Raw genomic sequence first — 13,623 nt, 5'->3', positions numbered from 1 at the left:
TTGTATTTTGGAAGATATCTATTTTTTATTAAACCACCATCTCTAGTACTGCTGTGTCTGCCTCATCTTCTGGGTTCTGCCCATTATTAGTGACTGTTTCTCGCACCGGGTCCTGACCAATTCTCTAGTCTGATGAAACCAAGAATGAACTCGTTGGCCTGAATGCCAAGCGTCACGTCTGGAGAAAACCTGGCACCAACCTTACAGTGAAGCATGGTGGTGACAGCATCATGCTGTGGGGATGTTTTTCAGCGGCAGGGACTGGGAGACTAGTCAGGATCGAGGGAAAGATGAATGGAGCAAAGTACAGAGAGATCCTTGATGAAAACCTGCTCCTAGAACTGAAAATAGCTGTGCAGAGACGCTTTCCATCCAACCTGACAGAGCTTGAGAGGATCTGCAGAGAATAATGGGAGAAACTCCCCAAATACAGGTGTGCCAAGCGTGTAGCGTCATATCCAAGAAGACTCGAGGCTGTAATCACTGCCGAAGGTGCTTCAACAAAGTACTGATTAAAGGGTCTAAATACTTATGTAAATATATATATTTTAAATTTTTATAAATTAGCTAATATTTCTCAAACAAAACAAATTTGCTTTGTCATTATGGGGTATAGTGTGTTGATTGATGAGGGGGGAAAAACGATTTAATCCATTTCAAAATGAGGCTGTGGAAAAAGTCAAGGGCTATGAATGACTTTCCAAATTCACTGTACATGTCTTTAATGTCAGTCTCAATACCCTGATGTCATGTTTGAGCAGGGTGGTGTCGGAACAGGCTGACATTGAGGATGATACTGGCAACATTATTAGTGGGTCGTGACAAGCCAGGCTCCCTGTGAAGAGAGGAAGACGAGCAGAACAGAAGGCAGGATTGATAAATGGATGGATGGCGTGAGATGAGTAACCTTTAGTGGGTAACGTTCTGAGAGAGAGAAGTTTAAAGGCTTCCGCTGCTGTGATGAGACACTCATGATAGTGCTCACAAGTTCAGCCCATCACATCACTTTCATGGAGTGGAGGCCTGGGAGGAGTGTGTGTGTGTGTCTGTCTCTCATCTCACTCTCTCGTCTCTCTCTCATATCTCATCTCTCTCTCTCGTCTCTCTCTCATATCTCATCTCTCTCTCGTCTCTCTCTCTCGTATGTCTCTCTCGTCTCTCTCATCGCTCTCGTCTCTCGTCTCTCTCTCTCGTCTCTGTCTCTCTCTCTCTCTTCTCCTCCTCTCTCGAAAACACACACGCACACATTTATCTCAGGTGTTTGTGGCATCTTGTGAGGATAAAGTTGACGTGTTTGGGGCTGAACCGTGACCTGAGGGCTTGAATACAGATTTGTTTAGGATTTCCATTTCAGATTATAGAAAAATGCTGATGAGTCCAAGTCGTTGTTGTGTGGCCCTTGAATCCCTCAGCAGTGGCTGGGCCAGCCTTCCTATGATAGATTTATTGGCAACATGCAGTTTACAGTAATGTGGCGAAATGTGTATTTTTAGGTCTGGAGGTCTGAAATGAGAATTTTTTTTGCTGTGCGTGCAAAATACCAATCAAATTGAAGTTGCAATCTCTCCTCTTTTAAATACTTGAGGATTACTGCGTACCAACGATTTGTCCTGGTTTTTAATTGTGTCTTGTTGAAGGATTTACAGTAATAAATTAAGAGACGATGGACTCGAGCTTAAATCTTTATGTGTAAAAGCTCTCACTTTCAATCGTGCAACCTCATTTTGTTTGTTACCATGGTACATTATATTGTGCGCTGTCAAGTGAAAGGGAAATCATTTTCTCTTTGGCTTTGTTAGCATTTATTGAATGAGGGAGGAGGAAGCAGGGCACATGTGTTACACCCTTTTACATCATAAATGGCATACATAATTTTTTTTTTTTTTTATTGCACCGATTACCACACCCAGGGCACAAACTGGGATTTGAAGGAAATACTGACTGGACCAATTGCGCTGTGGCTTTCCTAACCATTTTTCCTTGTCCCTCTCAGCTGGGAAATATGTTCCCTTCCTGCAAATCTAATCAATTATTACTTGAGGCTGACGAAGGACTGAAATATAGAAGTCACTCATTATCTTGACAGTTAGGTCCAGGATACTTATAAAGAGCTTTTTGATTATTTGTGCTAATCCAACATTGGATCAAAAAGGGTGGAGAAAAGCTGAGTTAATAAATTGAGAGAGCCTTGTCGTTTTCCAGCCTCCTTTTGCCCTGTCCCAGGATCCTCTCTGACTGTGAAACAGAATGGGACAGCAGTAGGGGCACTGGTCATGCACTCTGATTGGTTCTTTGTGCACTCACTTATTAAATCATTAATGATCGTCCATCATGTTTAATTGCACTTTTGATACCAAAGAAGGGCTCTCTCACTGCGCGGCACCATGTTCATCTCCATCACTAGAAAACACGTCACGAGCACAAGAGAAGATCACACAGAGCCCAAATGAGTCAGGAAACCTGCTGTTTCCCTCCTAATGGAGTAGCGTGAGAGTAAAGCTTGCTGTGCTGACAGCCCTGCCATTATGGTGTCAGGGGACAGGGGAGAATGAAGTGAACGTTTGGCTCCAGGTGCAGTCCACTGCCTACAGCGGCTGTGTTATATTCAGCCACAGCAGGTTGGAGGCAGAAGGAGTGGGACTCGTATGGGCCCTGGTCTTCTGGCCTGTTGGCTTAATTTCATGGCCAGGAGCACAGGAATGAGAAGGGACTCATTGTATGAGAAGCTTATACCTATATAGGTATATATATATATAAAGTATATTATATAGTGTGTGTGTGTGTGTGTGTGTGTGTGTGTGTGTGTGTGTGTGTGTGTGTGTGTGTGTGTGTGTGTGTGTGAAGATGCTGACAGGCTCAGATGGGCATGGGCTGTGTAGAATTATAAGTGAAAGGGCAGTGTTAGTCAGCACTATGTAGGGTCATCTCTGCACTTCCCACCTCCACTCTGCTGGATTACACCCTCTGGCAGTGCTCCTATCTGGTTTCTTCAACCAACTCTTCCTCCTAATTAGAATCCCACTCTTCTCCTGTCTCGACCTCCTCTTTCTCGTACTTATCATCTTAATTTTTGTTCTACTTCAGTATTTTCCTCCTCTTCCTCCTCCTCTTCACCATACTCTTCCTCTGTCTTCTCCATTTCCTCCTCTTCTTCAATACTCCTTCCTAGGGATTAACACGGGCAACCGGGATCCCGGGATGCGGTGCTAATATTCTCCAATGTGGCACTAATGCAATTCCACAAAATACACAACATGCGCAGCAGAAGATTAACGAAAAATAAAATAGCACATTATCCAAACAGGTTGTTTTATGGAAGCCTTTATCTAAAGTCACCCAGTAAAATTCCTACTTGAGTAAAAGTCAAAAAGTATTTGGTTTTAAATATACTTAAGTATCAAAAGTAAATGTAATTGCTAAAATATACTTAAGTATCAAAAGTAAAAGTAAAAGTATTAAATTCCTTATATTAAGCAAACCATACGACACCATTTTCTTGTTTTTTTGTTTATTTACTGATAGCCAGGGGCACGTTCCAACACTCAGACATCATTTACAAACTAAGCATGTGGGTTTAGTGAGTCCGCTAGGTCAGAGGCAGTAGGGATGACCAGGGATGTTCTCTTGATAAGTGTGTGAATTAGACCATTTTCCTGTCCTGCTAAGCAATCAAAATGTAACGAGTACTTTTGGGTGTCAGGGTAAGTGTATGGAGGAAAAAGTACAGCATTTTCTTTAGGAATGTGGTGAAGTAAAAGTAAAAGTTTTCAAAAATATAAATAGTAAAGTAAAGTACAGGTACCCCAAAAAACGACTTAAGTAGTACTTTCAAGTATTTTTACTTAAGTACTTCACACCACTAAGATTTATATCGCGGAATCTGTAATGCTTCAGCTTTACATAGAGCACCTAGTCCCCCTTTAAGATACCTTGATATTTAAACTACACTGAGTATACAAAACATTAGGAACACCTTCCTAATATTGAGTTGCACCCCTCCCCCCTTTGCCCTCAGAACAGCCTCAATTACTCGTGGGCATGGACTCTACAAGGTGTCGAAAGCTTTCTACAGGCGTGCTGGCCCATGTTGACTCCAATGCTTCCCACAGTTGTTTCAAGTTGGCTGGATGTCCTTTGGGTGTTGGACCATTCTTGATACACACTGGAAACTGTTGAGCATGAAAACCCAGCAGCATTACAGTTCTTGACACAAACCGGTGCGCCTGGCACCTACTACCATACCCTGTTCAAAGGCACTTAAATCTTTTGTCTTGCCCATTCACCCTCTGAATGGCACACATACACAATCTATGTCTTAATTATCTCAAGGCTTAAACATCCTTCTTTCACCTGTCTCCTCCCCTTCATCTGCACTGATTGAAGTGGATTTAACAAGTGACATCAATAGGGGATCATAGCTTTCACCTAGTCAGTCTATGTCATGGAAAGAGCAGGTGTTCCTAATGTTTTGTATTCTCAGTATCTTTCCACTTTTCATGTCCCTGTTATTCATGAGCTGATCTGCTATCTGTATAATCATCAACTAGGTTTTGCCAAATATAGGAGATATTCTGTCATTCGTTGAAGTATGTTATCTAGATAGCTTAGCAACTTTGGTCCTTTGACTTTTGTTTGACTGCTGTTACAAAATTTGTATAATTCGACAACGCTATACTCGTTGTGTGCTCCGGGTGCCCTGAGCGCGCTCTGTGTTCAGCCTATTGCTGAAATGCGCTGAATTAATTGAGGAACATGATAATGCTCTGCATTTATGAACGGCCTGTTTCGCAATTCATAACAATGTCATTGGCGATAGTTACTTTATCATTACTAAATATCAGTTTAATTTGCTCTGAAATCTTTACATAGTGGCGCAGCCAAGCCGGCAATGTGGTGCAGCYCCCCTCTTATTTGGGGAGAACCCTGGCACAGTGACCATATCATTTTTTTTTTAAATGCTTTGAATGGCCACTTCTGATTTTTGCGGTATTTCCTGGGATTCCCGTGATAAATATGAAGTATTCCCAGTATTGAAACTTGGTAGATTTTCTGGAAAATATGAATCCCTACTCCTTCCCAGCCTCCTCCTCATAAGCCGACCAGGGATCATCCGTACCCCTGATCGCACAGTGGGTCATGTGCCCTTTGCCCTGCTAGCCTCCTGCTAGCGTTTGTTCATGTCTGAAGCATTTAGCGGTTGTTTGCTAACAGAGAGAGGGAAGGGGTGTGTCTGGCCTGTGAGACAGTTACATAGCTGAGATATTTGGGAAAGAGCAGTGTTGAGTTAACGCTCGAGTGGAGTGGAGCTCCCTTCCCTCTCTCCCTTCTTCCCTTCCTTCCTTCAGTCCCTCCCCTGAGAGAACACATCCATGATGTGCTCTCAAAGATTCAGCTCTTAAGCTCGGCGGTGTTTGCCTCCACCCTCGGCGGTGTTTGCCCCCACCCTCGGCGGTGTTTGCCCCCACCCTCGGCGGTGTTTTACCAAAGTGTTATATTATCGGGCTGCTTGATTTTCCACTGATATACAAAGACACATTCAAATGAAACCACACTACAACTACGAAGACAAGACTCTGGCTGTGTCCTAAATGGAAACCTATTCCCTCTTTAGTTTGCTGCTTTTGAACAGACCCGGCCCAGTGCCATTTTGGATGCACCGTCTCTCCCTTCTGTTGGTCAGTGTCTGTGTGATGTATGATGTCACGGTGTTAATGTTTGATCTGTTTGTGGTTTGTGTTTTGTAGCTCAGTACTTTGCCAGCACCATGATGATAGTGGGTCTGTCTGTAGTGGTGACTGTTCTGGTCCTGCAGTTTCATCACCATGACCCTCAGGGCGGAAAAATGCCCAGATGGGTGAGTCCCGCTCCCAATCTTCATCATATCCCTCATCATTCTTGTTGTTGTTATCATCGTCGTCTTCGTCCACATCGTCGTCATCATCGTCGTCTTCGTCCTCATCATTGTTGTCATCATCATTGTTGTTATCATCGTCGTATTCGTTCTCATCATCGTCGTCATCATCGTCGTCTTCACCCTCATCGTTGCTGTCATCATCGTCGTCTTCATCCTCATTATTGTTGTCATCATCGTTGTCATCATTGTCGTCTTCATCTTCATCATTGTTGTCATCATCATCGTCGTCTTCATCCTCATCGTTGTTGTCATCATCGTTGTCTTCGTCCTCATCATCGTCTTCTTCGTCCACATCGTTGTCGTCATCATTGTTGTCATCATCGTTGTCGTCGTCGCCGCTGTCGTCGTCATCATTGTCATTCTCATCACTCATCAACCATCACACATTGTGTGTATATGTGTGTTGCAGTCTCAACCCCCTCTCCCACCCTCCCTCCCTCTCTCTCTCTCTAGGTCAGGGTAGTGCTGTTGAACTGGTGTGCTTGGTTCCTGCGTATGAAACAGCCGGGCGAGGAGCGTAAACCAGCAGGCTACAAGTACCGCCACACTCCACAGCACCACTCCAGCGCCAGCTCCATCGAGATGGGACCCATGGGCACCATGACGGGCCTCACCACGCCCCTCTCCCAGGCCCCCTGCGCCACATGCCCCACCGGCACCTCCAACGGCAGCATGAGCCTCTACTTCAGCTACCATGCCATGGAGAGCCCCCGTTGCCCCCCCTCCAGCGATTCAGGCGTGGCGTTGGGGGGGCGGGCCCAAGGGACCCCCTGCGAGGAGGCTGAGCCCCCAGGGGGAGGTGCTGGAGGAGGAGGAAGGGGGTTGATCTTTACTCCTCCTCCGGAGGTCCTTCAGATCCTGGAGGAGGTGTCGTATATTGCCCAGCGCTTCAGGGACCAGGATGAGGAAGTGGCGATCTGCAGCGAGTGGAAGTTTGCTGCTGCCGTGGTGGACAGACTGTGTCTGGTGGCCTTCACTCTCTTCTCCATCGTCGGCACCTTCACCATTCTCATGTCTGCTCCCAACTTCTTAGAGGCCGTCACCAAGGACTATTTAAAGAAATAGTGTCAATATGTTCAACCATATATGCCAGTTTCCCGGACACAGATTAKGCCTAGGGCCGGACTAAGAACCACTTAGCATGCTTTTTAGTACACGACTAGGCTTTCTCTGTGTATGGGAAACCAACCTTATGTTCTATCCAGATTACTCTGGAGTATATTTGAGAAAAATTGATTTCATGTAAATAGATGTATACTGTAGATGTATCAATGCAAGGGTTGTCCATAGTCCCTTTCCTCTCCTTCGATCCAGRTTAACTGAGGTTGTTCCTGTGTGTTGCCTTGCCATCCAGATATCTCATTATAATATCAAATCGCCGTTTGAACTTTGGATTCCTGGACCTCCAATCCACGACCTTTAGAACTTTGAACTGTCTTGGACGTTCTGGACTGTTGTCAGCATTATGTAGTGTGGTTAAGGTAACTGTCTATATACAGAGATGTTTCACTGTGACTTTATGAGCTTCTTATTGTTTTTTGACTGTTTTACTTTCACTATATTGTAAGTTTGTATGTACACACCGTTTACTTTTTGATGGTCGAAGCTAAATAGCATCTAACTCTGTCACGGTTGTAGAAGTGATGTGTTCTCTTGGTCCCAGTTGACATTGTTGTCACGGTAGTAACTGCTTGACGTTGACGGTGCCWCTGTGAAAACCTGGAATGATTCATAGACAGAATAGTGACATCGTCATGTAAGACTCACCTGCACATTAGAAGAGGAATCGGCCTGCAACAACCTGAAACAACAAGAGCTATTGAAACAAGCAACTGGACAAGTGGATACTGAAGAACTGCACTGGCTGCTAGCCTGAAWCAACTCCTGCTYAGACTGGGCCTGTGCTAATATGGACACGTAATCCCACCATATATTGGAGAATTACTGTAGATCCATTATTGATCCATTATCCATCTGTTATCATTAGTAGGTGTAATCAGTTTATATGACATAAATGTATCTGTGCTGCATATAGGGGAATGGATATGGTGGTGTTACATTAACATGGAGGATCTCTGTGTCTGTCTGTTGTGATGATATCTAACCTAAATGTAAAGGTTACATGGAGAACACAACAACCCCAGGGAGGTTATTATGACTAAAGATCAAGATATTCTTCCTGTTGATATTGATTGAAACATAATGTGGTTTTACTAATTAGGCATAAAGACCATGGTATATGGAAGCCCTCAGGCCAGACAGTCGATAWTGTAAGTAACTGAACTAAACTGCCTGTCATGTTAGAGAGTTAGTCCGTGCATCTATGTTTTTCTATGAATTATCATTGTTACTGTATACTGAACATACCCCCCCACCCCACAGTCAGAGTCCTCCTCTGTTGTAGCTGTTGTTGTCACACTGCTGTCCTCTTCTTCCTGTGATTTTTTTGCTCTTACCTAATAAATATCCCATATAGCCTAAGATAAGATCAACCTGGACTACTCATATGGACATGAATTGGATAGGAGAGGGGCTGACTGGGTGTATATGGGCTGACTGGGTGTATATGGGCTGACTGGGTGGACATGGGCTGACTGGGTGGATATGGGTTGACTGGGTGGATATGGGCTGACTGGGTTGTTTTATGGGCTGACTGGGTGTATATGGGCTGACTGGGTGTATATGGCTGACTGGGTGGATATGGGCTGACTGGGTGGATATGGGCATGACTGGGTGTGAATGGGGACTGGTGGATATGGGCTACTGGGTGGATATGGGGCTGACTGGGTGTAATATGGGCTGACTGGGTGATATGGGCTGACTGGGTGGATATGGGCTGACTGGTGGATATGGGTTGACTGGGTGTAGCTGACTGGGTGGATATGGGCTGACTGCGGTGATGGGCCTGACTTGTTGATGGGCTAATTGGGTGTATATGGGCTAATTGGGTGTACATGGTCTGACTGGGTGTATATGGGCTGACCTGGGTGTATATGGGCTAATTGGTGTATATGGTCTGACTGGGTGTATATGGCTGACTGGGTGGATATGGGCTGACTGGGTGGATATGGGTTGACTGGGTGGATATGGGCTGACTGGGTGTATATGGGCTGACTGGGTGTATATGGGCTGACTGGGTGTATATGGGTTGGACTGGGTGTATATGGGCTGCTCGGTGTAATATGGGTGCTGTTAATGGCTGACTGTGTGTATATGGGTTGAACTGGGTGTATATGGGCTAATTGGGTGTAATATTGGTCTGACTGGGTGTATATGGGCTGACGGGTGGATAGGGCTGACTGGTGTATATGGGCTGACTGGGTGGTATGGGCTGACTGGGTGGTATATGGGCTGACTGGGTGGATATGGGCTGACTGGGTGTTTATGGGCTATTGGGTGTATATGCGGCTAATTGGGTGTATATGGTCTGACTGGGTGTATATGGGCTGACTGGGTGTATATGGGCTGACTGGGTGTATATGGGCTGACTGGGTGGATATGGGCTGACTGGGTGTTTATGGCTAATTGGGTGTATATGGTCTGACTGGGTGGATATGGGCTGACTGGGTGTATATGGGTGACTGGGTGGATATGGGCTGACCTGGGGGATATGGGTTGACTGGGTGTATATGGGCTGACTGGGTGGATATGGCCTGACTGGGTGGATATGGGGCTGACTGGGTGTTTATTGGCCTAATTGGGTGTATATGGGCTAATTGGGTGTATATGGTCTGACTGGGGTATTGGGCTGACTGGGTGTATATGGGCTGGACTGGGTGTATTGGCTATTGGGTGTATATATGGCTTGACTGGGTGTATATGGGCTGACTGGGTGATATGGGCTGACTGGGTGGATATGGGTTGACTGGGTGGATATGGGCTGACTGGGTGTATATTGGGCTGACTGGGTGTATATGGGCTGCTGGTGTATTATGGGTTGACTGGTGTATATGGCTGATTGGGTGTATATGGGCTGACTGGTGTTATATGGGTTGACTGGGTGTATATGGGCTAATTTGGTATATATGGTCTGACTGGGTGGTAATTGGCTGACTGGGTGGATATGGGCTGACTGGGTGTATATGGGCTGACTGTGGTGTATATGGCTGACTGGGTGGATATGGGCTGATCTGGTGTTTATGGGCTAATTGGGTGTATATGCTCTGACTGGGTGTATATGGGCTGACTGGGTGTATATGGGCTGACTGGGTGTATATGGGCTGACTGGGTGTATATGGGCTGACTGGGTGGATATGGGGGTGAGTTAGATTACTGTTTTGGGTCCCAGAGAATTGGGATGAAATAAGTATTTTGTCAGTGATCTTGGTATCTCACAGGTTTGTTCATTGATATTTTATCATTCAACCCCCATTCAAGGCTTATAGCCAGGAAAGAGATAAAGAGATAAGAAATGCTGTTCTGTTAATACTTATAAAAGTGGAACATTGGCCGAATCCTATTTGATAACTCTTAGTGAGGGGAAATATTAGCCACAAGGTGTTTGTGTTTATTTTAGAAGGAACGCTCAGGGCAGAGTGCCTGTCTGTTTTTAGAATTTGTTTTTAGCACTCTGAATTTSTCATCATGAGGTCGCTGCAGACGATTGGAATGTGCTGACTGCCATTATTAAGAGGGGACGTGGAGGTTGGTAACGGGAGGGGTTTAGCTGACTTTGACATCTGACCTGGCTGCACCCCAACCCCGTAAGCAGAAGGGACCCAAAGGTTACTTCTTAGACCACTGAAATATGATATGTCCAAGGGCTCTCTACATTGTACTCTGGCTGCTAGCTGACCATCCGTGWGTCTTGCAACACGTTCACCAATACCAATACTTCTGTTGCACTTAGTTCTGCTGATCCATCTTCAAGATAAATAGAATATTTAAGCAAAATGGTAAGGGTGAGATGTTCTTTGGCTGAGACAGTGAAAGGGGTAAAGAGAGAGAGGATGGTGGGAGAGAGGGACTATGTGGAAGGCAGTATATGAGTTCAGAGTCCATAACGTGACACAGCTTCTTCACAAGAGAGGGGGAAGATAGAATGAGTGAGAAGTGATGACAAGTTGAACATGCATGGTAAGTTTACCCCCTGGGGTTGCGGCCCGTCTTTGTGTTGTTGGTGTGAATGTCAGCCTTCAGGGTGCTTCTGAGGGCACAATAGCGCAACGAGCACTGGGACAGCTACGCACGTGGGGCTCTCCTCTCTAGAGTTGCTGGCTTCTACCATCTACACTGTCCCTCTGATTAATTACTACAGCATCAGAGTGGAGGGCGAGAGCATGGACATGAGAGGGAGGGCGTAATTGTTCCACTTGAAATGCAAGGCCTCACTGCTCAGATCTCGAAATGCAAACTGAGTGAAGTCTATGGAGATGAAAACGGCAGTTTGAGATGTGTGAACCCTGTGGTCGCCTATGCCATGGCTGTGCGGTTCATCAAAGCTCACACAGTAACCCTATGATGGATCAGCACAACGTTTCTCAGTATTATATATGCAACAACATCCTGATCCACTGTGCTTTTTCTGTCCGCTCTATTTCCATGACKTCTGACATCACCTTGGTTCTGTTCTACCTCTGTGCAACTCCAATCTGTTCTATTTGGCCCAGTTCTGTTAAAGTTAGGTTCTGCACTATTGGAGATATTCATGGACCTTTCAGGTTTTTGTCTATTCAAACCACTTAAATGGTTCAAAGCTTAGCAGCCCTCTTATGGTAATACCGTATAAATGCCGTATAAAGTAGCTTAGCGAGCTGAGAGGGCTTATCGATAGCCGAGAACTGAAAGACAATTTCAGCCATGGCCGTATACAGTATGTTTAGAGAAGTTGATGTGACTGTCCAGCAATTCTAGGCCCAGTCATTAGAGTGTATTATATGCCAAGCCTCTAAGTTTATAGGAAATACTCTGTGTATACCGTTGATCTTTGTGTTCCAAAATCACCATCACTGATCATTTCATTGTAGAGGATTGTGTGTGTTTATGACTGTGTTTGTGTGCCCATGTGTATCCGTGTGTTTGTGGTGTGTGTGTGTGTGTGTGTAAGACAGATATGGATGATGTTTTAAAAGGGTTTTAAAGGCTCTGTGTTTATGAGTGGTGGAGGGTTTACCAGCCAAATGACAGAATGTGTTGTATCTTAAGATTTACTCCCTCCCTCCCCAACACCACAGATGATGCATGAGAAAGATGTAAAGAGGGAGAGGGGAGAGAAAGAAAGGTGGGAAGGAATGGGGATAGAGAAAAAGAGGGGGGAGATGAAGACAGAGGGGAGATAGCAAAAGAGAGAGAGGGGGGAGATGGGGAGAGGGGCAGAGAAAGAGAGAGCGATTGAGAAGGAGGGAATTTTGAGTAATAAAGTAATAAAGAGTAATAAAGTAATAAAGAGTAATAAAGTAATAAAGAGTAATAAAGTAATAAAGAGTAATAAAGGGCAGTTTTACTGATACGGATAATCGTAAAATTACAGATCATCTGATGAATATAAGACTTGGTGTGTGTGTGTGTGCGTGTGCGTGTGCGTGTGTGTGTGTGTGTGTGTGTGTCATAAGGTATGTGTGTGCAGACGCTTGTGTGTTTGTGTGAGTGCGTTTGTGTGTGTTTATTTCATTGTAATAATGGCCAATGCTTTTTGCTCAGAGACAGACAGCCTCCTTATTTGGGGTAATCCCTGTGTGTGACAGACAGACCTACCCCAGCCTCAGGGAGGGAGGGAGGGAGGGATCCAAAGGGCAGTCTACCACTCACGCCCCTTTGGGAGCAGATTGTCTGCTTGAAGTTTGGCCAGGCCAACTTGTCCAGGTTCTCTGTGATACGCCACCGATCCACCCTTCGAAATCTGTCACTCCGGCCGGCGCTGAGGGTACCTCTTCTATGCCTCTCTCCCTAACTTTCCCTAACGGTTAGGACAGGCCATCCTGGGCACTGGCCAGGACGTATTTTTGGCCATAGGGGCTGTTTGAACATCGCGTTATTGCCGGATCTGTCTCGTGTGTGTTGTGTGATGGCACCTGTGGTATACCTCAAGCACTAATCTCGTTGATGACCGCAAGCTGCTCAGCAGAGGGACTGCTTCCCACCCAGTTATTGTCAATAGTAATGGAGCTACGTGAACATTTATTAACCCCCCCCCCCCCTCAACACACACACACACATACAAATAACTCAGCTCATTCCATCCTAATTTCTAAGAGAGAGAGACGGATGAAGAGAGCAGGAGTGCTGCGACGGGTGAACTGGCGAGAGAGAGAGACGAGAGAGAGAGAGGAGAGAGAGAGAGACCTAGAGGAGAGAGAGAGAGAGGACGGAGAGAGGACGAAGAGGAGAGCAGAAGTAGTGAGAGCAGAAGAGCGAGAGAGAGAGAGATGAGAGAGAGACGAGAGAGAGAGAGAGGAGACGAGCAGACCATAGCCTAGCCCCAGGAGAGAATGAGGTGATGCAGCTACGAAGAGAGACCCAGAATGCAATTAATCCAAAATGGACATGACGAAACACCAAATTGAGATCTGCATGGCAGATTACTTGCCAAAAATCCCGTCGACCATTAGTAGACAACGTAAAACACCAATAATGCATGCAGAGCGAATAAGGCCGATAACCGCTATTATCATTAATCCAAAAAGTAACGTAGTATTATATTCACAACCGCCTAAAAGGAAGTATGATGGCACTAAAGGACAACACACACAGACAGACACAACACAGACAGA

At 45.4% G+C, this 13,623-nt stretch overlaps 1 protein-coding gene across 1 annotated transcript; it reads left to right on the top strand.

Annotated features, from left to right (window-relative positions):
- The first annotated feature begins 5,260 nt into the window (after nt 1–5,260).
- Nucleotides 5,261–8,386, top strand: LOC111965726 (neuronal acetylcholine receptor subunit alpha-7-like). Its single transcript, XM_023989986.1, has 2 exons — nt 5,261–5,854; nt 6,368–8,386. The coding sequence occupies exons 1-2, from the start codon at nt 5,765–5,767 to the stop codon at nt 6,977–6,979; spliced, it is 702 nt and encodes a 233-aa protein (XP_023845754.1). The 5' UTR covers nt 5,261–5,764; the 3' UTR covers nt 6,980–8,386.
- Nucleotides 8,387–13,623: the final 5,237 nt, after the last annotated feature.

This window comes from Salvelinus sp. IW2-2015, linkage group LG6.2 (assembly GCF_002910315.2).
Source record: "Salvelinus sp. IW2-2015 linkage group LG6.2, ASM291031v2, whole genome shotgun sequence".
NCBI classification, from domain to species: domain Eukaryota; kingdom Metazoa; phylum Chordata; class Actinopteri; order Salmoniformes; family Salmonidae; genus Salvelinus; species Salvelinus sp. IW2-2015.
This window is presented reverse-complemented; position numbering and strand designations above follow the sequence as displayed.